This window comes from Sinocyclocheilus rhinocerous, unplaced genomic scaffold (genome assembly GCF_001515625.1).
Source record: "Sinocyclocheilus rhinocerous isolate Xijiao unplaced genomic scaffold, SAMN03320098_v1.1 scaffold919, whole genome shotgun sequence".
NCBI lineage: Eukaryota > Metazoa > Chordata > Actinopteri > Cypriniformes > Cyprinidae > Sinocyclocheilus > Sinocyclocheilus rhinocerous.
Genome location: NW_015637585.1, coordinates 195,213 through 205,592, shown reverse-complemented (window position 1 = coordinate 205,592; position 10,380 = coordinate 195,213). Strand labels below are relative to the sequence as shown.

Here is a 10,380-nt window from a genome sequence, read left to right as displayed (position 1 = left end):
TTACCGCTGATTACAGAACCGGCTTTACTGATAAGATGCGCGTTAAATATCGCATTCGATTTATCGTGCATCCCTAATATATATATATATATATATATTACAACTGAAAGCAAGGCTGTGAGGAATAGAAGTACAATTCAATAGGTTGTACTCTTGTGTCTCTCATTTAGCCAAATCTGGAAAACATATGGTTGTGAAAATTACATTAGGACTGTAAATCCATCCCTCACGGCCTTGTTTTCTTTGGGTGTACCCTAAGGTCCATTCCTCCTTTGTCTTCTCTTTCTTTTTTCTTTCTTCCTCCCTCTGTTTCTCTATCCTGGGAGTGTGAAGTATCCTGTATACCCCCCACCCCCTCCATCTAGAGTCGACTCCCTGCGAACAGGATAAATAATTCAGTCTCCTCCTTGTTCTTGGAGATGGGCCTCCACTCCTAGCCATCACCCCACCCCCCATCAATAGCACATTAATATTGTAGAGCCTCCCGCCACACAGCGCCCTCACAAACACACATACAAACGCACACTGACTGTGCAGAAACCAAAAAGATGTGCGCCCACAAAACACAGCGAAACCTACACATATCAACTCTCGAAGACACTTCCGCTTCCTTTCTCCAGGGAAAAACACACACGCTGCATATTAGAGCGCTACGGTTGTACAACATCTTCCTACAATGGTAAAGACACTCCAATTAGCTGTAAAAACACATGCGCACACACACACCCCCATACGGCCTATCCCTCATCCGTTTCAGCACCGACATGTTGCAACAGAGCCCTAAAAGTTGGCGAGAGTCTCTCGGGGAGCTTCCCACATGCCTTGACCACAGAAGTGGCATCGGGTTTCGTCTCTAGACACGCAGCCACAAGACTCTAATGGTTTGTATGTCAGGACGCAGGCACGATACTGCCCTCGTTTGGGTTGTTGTGGTCACTTTCCTTCCTGACCAGACTTTCACTTGAGAAGCGTCTAAGTGCAGCCGCACGAGGTCTGACTTTCCTGATGCTCTCCTGTGTGTTCGTCGAAACACCACAAGAGTGTATGTGTGTGCACGTTTATAAGGCGGAACGTGAGCAGACTGTGTTGACGAACAGAAGGAGAAATGTCAAATGTACATATTTGATGTCGTCTTGCGCTGGCTTCTGCTCTCCGTGCATCTGTCTGTCCATTCCATCTGCTATAGCCTGCCTGCTGCACTCATTCATTCTGGTCTTTACAATGCTCTCGCTTTCTTCTTAAATAAAGCAACATGTTGCTAATGAAGTCTTTTTTCTTTTCTTTTTCTTCTTTTAGCCTTTTATGTCTCCACGGTACCCTGGTGGACCTCGGCCATCTCTTCGCATGCCAAATCAGGTAGAGGGAACATCATCACACTGTCATGTTGAAATTGCATACAAATAGTTCTTCCATTTTTACACACTCTTAAAGGGATAGTACACCCAAAAATGAACATTTTGTCATCATTTACTCACCCTCATGTTGTTCCAAACTTGTATGAGTTTCTTTCTTATGCTGAACGTAAAAGAAGATATTGCTGGTAATCAAACTATTGATGGTCCCCATTGACTTCTATAGTATTTCTGTCTATAGTATTTTCATCCTACTATGGATGTCAACGACAGTTTGTTTCTTCAAAATTCGTTAAAATATCTTCTGTTTTCAACATTAGAAAGAAACGTACACAGGTTTGGAACGACGTGAGGGTGAGTAAATGTTGACAAAATTTTCATTTTTGGGTGAACTATTCCTTTAAGGGTCACCAAAATCAAGAAAAAGCGTTATGTAGCGTGAAATAAAACTAAAACGATTTTTTTTTTTTTTGTTAATTGAAGATAACACTGAAGTGAATATAAAATATAAATAGATAAAAAACTGAATTGAAAATTAGAAATGTTGGCAAATATGACAACTAACTGAAATTTAACAGTTGAAGTACTAAAATAGAAATACTAAAGCTAAATAGAAATAATAAAGCTGCATACATATGCATGTGACTGACATTCATACATGCCTATGATGCCCCAAAATGCTAATCTAAAATGATTTTATTTGCAAATCACATGTTGTATGTGTGTAAATAGATTTTTTTGCATTCTATTTACATTCATTTTATTCATTATAAATTTCAATTATTTCTGACTGTTACATCAAAGCCAGCGTGTGATATTTCTGGTCTATGGTGTTCTAATATAAAGTCATTGTTATCACCAAAGTACTGTAGCAATACTTGATATTATGTGTAAAGATTTTCAAGGCATGTTGTGTAAAAGGTTATGGAATTTATATTTTTATACCAATGGACTTCCACTGAAAATAAAGGACAAAAGGAATTTGTTCCTTTGTTTCCATTTGTTCCTCACCTCCATTGTAAACATGATGCATGTTTTCTACAAAACACGTCTCATGTATTTCGCTGACCTTCCTTCTTTTATGTCCTCCTCAGCCTCCTGTAGGAGTTCCAGGATCACAACCACTCCTGCCAAACAGTTTGGACCCAACCAGACCACAAGGTAACATCTTGGTCCAAAACTTAATAACAACAGAGCCATTTACATGCAGACTGATGAATGATGTAGTATCAGCTCAGCTGTGTAATAACTCTATCTAATATTTTTACAGGACATCCTAACATGGGCGGTCCGATGAGAATGAATCCTCCCAGGGGGATGGGTGGCATGGGCCCTCAGGTAGACACATATTCTTGCTCGTTTATCCTCTGGTAGTCATCCCAAGTCAAACGCCACAGGACTGGAACCCTGTTACTCCTCTTCAGTCACCTGTGCTGAAAGCAGAGTTCTCCCCGCTTCTCTATCTCTCTCTTTGTCCTTCTCGTTCATGGCAAGCGAGGTGCCGCACAAATCGGCAGCTGGTGCAGCATCTGTTCGACAAATTGGGTAGAGCGCAGAACAAAAGCTCGGGTTAGAAAGAAGCAGCCTCAGGCCTGAAAGCCTCTGTCACACTTTGTCCTCCACCCACAGGCAGCCAGACAGGTGGGCCGCCGTCTGCCTGAGCAGAACTTCGTTAGCATAGTGTCAATCGCATCCCCACCGCTGCGGACAACAGTGGATGAAGGGCAGGGATTCCTGCAGTGTGTAGTTGCTGCATTTTTAGCCACACAGCAGAAGAAAAAAAATCATATTTTTTCCCCAAATTGTGAACTTAATAGCACAAAATAATGCCAAGACGACGCATCTTTTCAATTCAATGTGCAATTATTTATTTGTTTATTTTAATACATTTATTATTATTATACATTTTAAAAAATATTTTTAAATTTACATTTATATATTTAATACATATTTATATAATATGTTATATATATGTACATATAATAGTGTGTATATATATATATATATATATATATACACATAATAATAGTTTATATATATATACGTGTGTGTGTGTGTGTGTTTTAATAATTTTAATAAATATATTTGTATATAATTATTACATATACCATTATAATTATTTAAAAATGTTTTGTTCATTTTAATTTTAAAAACCATTTATTTACATTTATTTATTGTAATCCATATATTAGTAAATAATATAATTCTTATATATGCAATTATAAATATAATTGTATCTAAGTAATTTATTTATTTATTTATAAACACAGTGATAAAGGTTTAGACTGGATTCCAGATTTTAATGGTTCCGTTAAAAACGATTGTTGAAATGTTTGTGTTTTTGTTTTCTTTGTCCACTGTAGAACTATGGTGGCATGAGGCCTCCTCCCAACTCTCTAGGTGGTCCAGGCATGCCCGGAATGAACATGTGAGTCCTTCAACATGAAAACACTCCCTTTCCCCATTTATTTAATCCTGTTAAATCATGTTTGTTAACTTCCTTCTGTCTCTGTTCTGTATTTCTATCCTTTTTGGCCCTCCCTTCACGTTACAGGGGTCCTGGAGGACGTGGCCCATGGCCAAACCCGAATGCTAACTCGGTACGTTCATACATACGCTGTTGTCTGCATGTAGCTTTGTGGCTGCAGACAAAAACATGACATGCATTATTGCTACGCTGACCACACAAACTTAATATGGTTGCACCATGATACAGCAATGTTTCAGATTATATATGAAAGATTATCATATTCATAAATCATAGTATTATTATTATTAAGTGGTGTAGTTTAATTCTCATCCAATAAATGTATTCATATTCTTTTGTTTGGGTTGACAGATTGCATACTCCTCCTCATCTCCAGGCAACTACGTGGTGAGTACCAAACTTTAGTTTACTTTCTGTAGTATATATTAATTGTCTTAATGCATGAAAAACAGAAACAATTTCCAAGCTATCTTCATAATATTTCATCAACTTGACCTGAACCTACTTTCATTTTTGGATGATGTGACATGTAGGGTATTTGTTAATGTTAACAAATAGCTATTTTAGCATTATTTTATGCTACTCTTATAGAAAATGAAGCCTTTCCAAAATATTGGCAGTAGTTTAACACAGTAATGTAGTTTTGTTAATGGATCAGAGGTTACGGTAATATGCTCTCAAGGGTGATCTTGACTTTCAACATCAGCGTCCCAATAAAAAACCTCCTCAAAAGTGTGTGCCAGGCATGTTTTAGGAGAAAAACAGTCTTCTTAAAATAAAATAGTTTGCGAATGCACTTTCAAATTGACCACTGCAGAGATTTTTAGCTTTTTGCCTCACTGTCTTTAGCTCAAAGGAAAACTGCTAAATTTAGTCTTTCCTTTTAGAAACTAAAAGCATAACTAAGCAGATGTTAAAATTTCTAAATGTATTGATTTTACTTGAGCAATTACTACCCTGCTTAGTTTTGCCGCTAGCATTGCCTCTCTTAAAAGTAAAATATCTGCACATTAGTCAAAGCAGCTCAATGGCTCCCCTGTGCCTAGTGTGTCTTTGTTTAAAAACTGATCCTGTGGTAGTTCTCTGATAGTACAGCAGGTACTATTACACTATGAGAATCTAAACATGGGTTTGTGTGCCTGTTTCCTCCCTCAGGGTCCTCCAGGAGGAGGTGGTCCACCAGGAACTCCCATAATGCCAAGCCCAGGAGGTACAGTAGATCTGTTCTGTCGCTCTCCCTTTTGCATATCATTCACACACTCGCTCTCACCTCGCCTCTATAATCGGCACAGCCGGAAACAGTTCGTGTCTCTCCAGGAAAGAAAGATGCTCAGCACTTCACAAACACCCTATTTAACACCCTCCTCCCTCCTTCCCTACCCAGCAGCCAATATCACTGCAAGGTTACCTGCATTTCCTCTGGCAGGAAAACAAAACATGTGATCAGCTCCACCCCTCCCACTTTGTTAATGTAATTCCAGTCGGCATGCTTGTGTTTGTGATGTTGAAGCAGAGTTTATAGGTGTGAGCGGTGTCTCCCTCTCTCTTGCTCTCACAAGCCATAAATCATTAAAGAAACACATTTATTATGGTGATTAATCTCGTCCAGCCATGTTCTGTATTGATCTAGTGTGCTGCTAAAGCATTGGTCATCCATATATGCTTGGAAGCGACTCTGGTCTCTTATTTTGGTGAAGTTGTGCTGGTCTCAGAAGCAAACTTTCTGCTCTCTTCTCATCTAGACTCCACAAACTCCAGTGAAAATATCTACACGATGATGAACCCTATTGGACCAGGAGGAAACAGACCCAGTGTATGTATTACCCCCATCTAGATATGCATTTACTAGAGTAGCTATACTACCGTTCAAAAGTTTGGGGTCAGTAAGATTTTTTAAAAATGTTTTTAAAACAGTTGCTGATTTGGTGCTCAAGAAACATTTCTTATTATTGTCAATGGCTGGTTGATAGTTGCTGGTTGATAGATTCATTTTTCACAAATTTTCATTTTATTTAAAATGTAAACCTTATGTAACATTACATTTGCCTTTACCTTCAATTTTGATCAATTTAATGCATCCTTGCTAAATAAAAGCATTCATCTCTTTCAAAAAAGAAATATTACTGACTCCAAATCTTTGAACACTAGTGTAAATATCTCTCCACTTAATTATTATTTTTTAATATTTGTGATGTATTTCCAAAACCACAGCTACACTTTTTGATTCCCAAACATACTACACTCTAAAAAATGCTGGGTTAAATACAACCCAGTGCTGGGTAAAATAGGGACAAACCCAGCAATTGGGTTGTTTTGACCCAGCGGTTGGGTTACTACCAGAAGGTCGGGTTAAACATTTAACCCAACCGCTGGGTCAAAACAGCCCAATTGCTAGGTTTGTCCCTATTTTACCCAGCACTGGGTTGAATTTAACCCAGCATTTTTTAGAGTGTACGTTTGATTATTTTAGGTTGGTTGGGTTACTACCCAGAAGGTTGGGTTAAACATTTAACCCAACCGCTGGGTCAAAACAGCCCAATTGCTAGGTTTGTCCCTATTTTACCCAGCACTGGGTTGAATTTAACCCAGCATTTTTTAGAGTGTACGTTTGATTATTTTACATCTCTTTGGAATACTTGATTCTTAATGGTCAGTTGTGGCATTTAGCAGCCAAATATTTGTGCATCATGATTGCTAAACTGTAGAATTGTTGTTTGATTGCCTTCAAACTGTAGCTATGCTAGTTTCTTGTGTGCTAGTGCTCATATCACTCCATGGTCTCTTTCTTCTTACATAATACTATGATTTGAACTCAAATCAATATTTAATGTCCAATTATTTATTTACTTGCTTAAGTAGTCATGTAATAAGCTTGATAATGTACAGTCATTCAGTCATTATCTCAAAATAAACCCCTTCAGTGTGATTTAAGACCTGTCTGGATTTATTTGTAATAATAAGCGCCTGACTGTACATTACGCTTTATTTATATTAATCCTAAATGTCACATTATGATCATTGTTTTCATAAAAACGCAGCCATGCTTTTAGTGAAATCAAAGGGGACATGCTCATCCTTTTTAAATTAATGTTTATATCTCAGAAGAAGTCTTATGTTACTCAGGGCACTGGATATGGGATGGTTGGTTGAACGTGATTGTTTCTCTGTGTTTCTCAGTTCCCCATGGGTCCCGGTCCAGATGGCCCAATGGGCGGCATGGGTGGCATGGAACCCCATCATATGAACGGATCGTTAGGTACGCTTTAAGACTGCACTGTTATTCAAAATAATACCAATATACTACTTTTAAAAAATCTCAAAAGGTGTTTATTTAATAGTATTAATATATACTTTATTTATTTTTTTCAGGCTCTGGTGACATGGATGGGTTGCCAAAGGTAAAGAAGGTTTTTAGTGCCTGTTTACACCTGGTCATTTCATTTGTTTTTGTTGATCGCATATCTATCTGATTTGTTAAAACGTTTCCATCCAGTCGTCGCAAAACGGATATAAATCCGATCTTCAATTCCCACGCTATATTTAAAGGGTTAGTTCACCCAAAAATGAAAATTCTGTCATTAATTACTCACCCTCATGTCGTTCTAAACCCGTAAGACCTTACATTCATCTTCGGAACACAAATTAAGATATTTTTGATGAATTCTGAGAGCTCTCTGACCCTCCCATAGACAGCAATGTAATTACCACTGAACGTAAACAGCGTATGCTATTCTGTGTCAGCTGCATCACGCGGACACGTTGTTTTCGTTCAAATCAAAGCGTAAACAACGTAGAAAACTTATCCACGTGACGCAGCTGACACAGAATAGCATACGCTGTTTACGTTCAGTGGATATTCTCGTTCAGTGGATATGCATACAAAAAGTATTCTCGTAGCTTCGTAAAATTACGGTTGAACCCCCGATGTCACGTGGATTATTTTACCGATCTCCCTGCTATGTTTCTGGACCTTGATCGTGGTAATTACATTGCTGTCTATGGGAGGGTCAGAGAGTTGCGTTGCTGTCTATGCAGGGTCAGAGAGCTCTCAGAGTCCATCAAAAATATCTTAATTTGTGTTCCGAAGATGAACGTAAGGTCTTACGGGTTTAGAACGACATGAGGGTGAGTAATTAATGACATAATTTTCATTTTTGGGTGAACTAACTCTTTAAATTTAACAAAGTTCACATCAACGAAATCAAAAGATAATGTCATATAGCCTATATCATGCTCTCACACGTTCATTATTTTAACATTTTGGGAGGAGTAAAATTTACATATGTGGTTTCAACAACCAGATGCATTTACACTTGTCCAGTTTCGTCTGGAATGCGGCCCAGACCACTATGGGATTACATTTCTGCCACATTTCTGCGCGCGAAATATCATATTTTGAGCGCACAAAAGTGCATTTTGCACGCGCGCGATCTGAGTTTTGAGGAGAAAACGTTCGTTTCGCAAAGAAAAAAGTATTTCGAGCGCACGAAAATCAATTTTGCATTTAAAATAAGTTTTTGGATATGTGCAGACCTTCTCTTTTGCGCATGCAACGTTTAACTAGCTTACTCACCTGATGCCCGCCCTCAGTGCACTCTAAATGCCAACAGCTCGCGTGCTCAACACAACCTAGCGTTACAATGTGCCATAATTCCAGCCAATCAGAGACGAGGCTGCTAAATTCTGATTGGCTGCCTTGACAACCACTCACAACATTCCTTGCATTACCTCGACAGCAGAAGAGGAAAAATACAGTGCATGCATAATTATTATGCAAGTTCATATTCTGATCATATTTTTTTCCAAGCACATTTTACCAATTCCAAACGACATCAATCTTAATAACTACTATTAATCTTGTATTTAATCATTTAGAATTGATATATAATTATTCATGAAGGCTGGAAGTGAAAAATGTCTTATATTCAGGTGTGCATAATTATTAAGCAGGTTATCTTCTACAGATAAAATGTCGAGATGGACTTAAAATGAACTCCCAGAACTTACTGCCAGATTCTGGAAGATAAATTCTCCTCTTCTGCTGTCGAGGTAATGCAAGGAATGTTGTGAGTGGTTGTCAAGGCAGCCAATCAGAATTTAGCAGCCTAGTCTCTGATTGTCTGGAATTATGGCATATTGTAACGCTGGGTTGTGTTGAGCACGCGAGCTGTTGGTATTTAGAGTGCACTGAGGGCGGGCATCAGGTGAGCAAGCAAGTGAAACTTTGCACGGGCAAAAGAGAAGGTCTGCACATATCCAAAAACTTATTTTAAATGCAAAATTGATTTTCGTGCGCTCGAAATACTTTCTTCTTTGCGAGACAAACATATTCTCCACAAAACTCAGTTCGCGCGCGTGCAAAACGCACTTTTGCGCGCTCAAAATATGATCTTTTGCGCTCAGAATTGCGGCAGAAATGTAATCCCATAGACCACCTCCTGAAGTGGTTTGAGTGATCGGATTTATATCCGTCTCGAATGCGTTTCGGAGGGCTTTAACACCTGGTCTTTTCACGATCGGATAGCTATCCGATCAGACAAACCACATGAGGTGACCAGGTGTAAACAGCCCCTTAGATTGCGAATCTGTGTTTTTTTTCTTTGCTGTTTTCACATCTCAACCTGAACTGTTTTTGTCAAATGGCTCTTTTGCTTCAGAACTCCCCCAACAACATGGCAGGGATGAACAACCCACCGGGCACACCGCGGGATGATGGAGAAATGGGAGGAAACTTCCTCAACCCATTCCAAAGTGAAAGTGTGAGTAGATTCTGACCCAAACCCAGAGACCTGCCACTTTCCTCACCTGTCAATCATATACACTACGGTCCAAAAGTTTGGAGTCAGTCAAGATTGAAAAAAAAAAAAAAAAAGTTAAATTAGTACTTTTATTCAGCAAATATATTTATCAAAAGTAACAGTAAAAACATAGTTACAGATTTTTCTCCACAAAAATATTAAGCATCACAACAGTTTTTAACATTTAGAATAAGAAGTAATGTTTTTTGTCCACCAAATCAACATATTAGAATGATTTCTAAAGGATCACGTGACACTAATCATGAAGACTGGAGTAATGGCTGCTGGAAAGTCAGATTTGCCATTACAGGAATGAATGACATTTTAAAGGGATAGTTCACCCCAAAATGAAAATTCTGTCATTAATTACTCACCCTCATGTCGTTCCAAACCGGTAAGACCTCCAAAATGGCGGAAGATGTAACTCAGGGGAGAAGAACTGTGAAATAAATTGTTATTTTTGTTTTCTTTGCGCTCAAAAAGTATTCTCGTAGCTTCGCAAAACTGAAGTTGAGCCACTGATGTCACATGGACTGTTTTACCGATGTCCTTACTACGTTTCTGGACTTGGGAACATTACAGTTGCGTTGCTGTCTATGCAGGGTCTGAGAGCTCTCACATTTAATCAAAAATATCTTAATTTGTGTTCAGAAGATGAACGAAGGTCTTGCGGGTTTGGAACGACATGAGGGTGAGTAATTAACAGCAGAATTTTCATTTTGGGGTGAACTAACCCTTTAAA

General features: G+C 38.5%; 1 protein-coding gene across 2 annotated transcripts in view; it reads left to right on the top strand.

Annotated features, from left to right (window-relative positions):
* LOC107749087 (single-stranded DNA-binding protein 3-like) overlaps positions 1-10,380 on the top strand; it is an 87,973-nt gene that overhangs the window by 69,794 nt on the left and 7,799 nt on the right. For both annotated transcript variants that reach the window (XM_016564136.1, XM_016564135.1), the window contains 11 exons: positions 1,297-1,356; positions 2,447-2,513; positions 2,623-2,690; positions 3,716-3,780; positions 3,907-3,952; positions 4,192-4,227; positions 4,996-5,050; positions 5,583-5,653; positions 7,018-7,096; positions 7,210-7,238; positions 9,498-9,599. In XM_016564136.1, the coding sequence (XP_016419622.1) occupies positions 1,297-1,356; positions 2,447-2,513; positions 2,623-2,690; positions 3,716-3,780; positions 3,907-3,952; positions 4,192-4,227; positions 4,996-5,050; positions 5,583-5,653; positions 7,018-7,096; positions 7,210-7,238; positions 9,498-9,599 (678 nt within the window). The remainder of the gene's footprint in view (positions 1-1,296; positions 1,357-2,446; positions 2,514-2,622; positions 2,691-3,715; positions 3,781-3,906; positions 3,953-4,191; positions 4,228-4,995; positions 5,051-5,582; positions 5,654-7,017; positions 7,097-7,209; positions 7,239-9,497; positions 9,600-10,380) is intronic.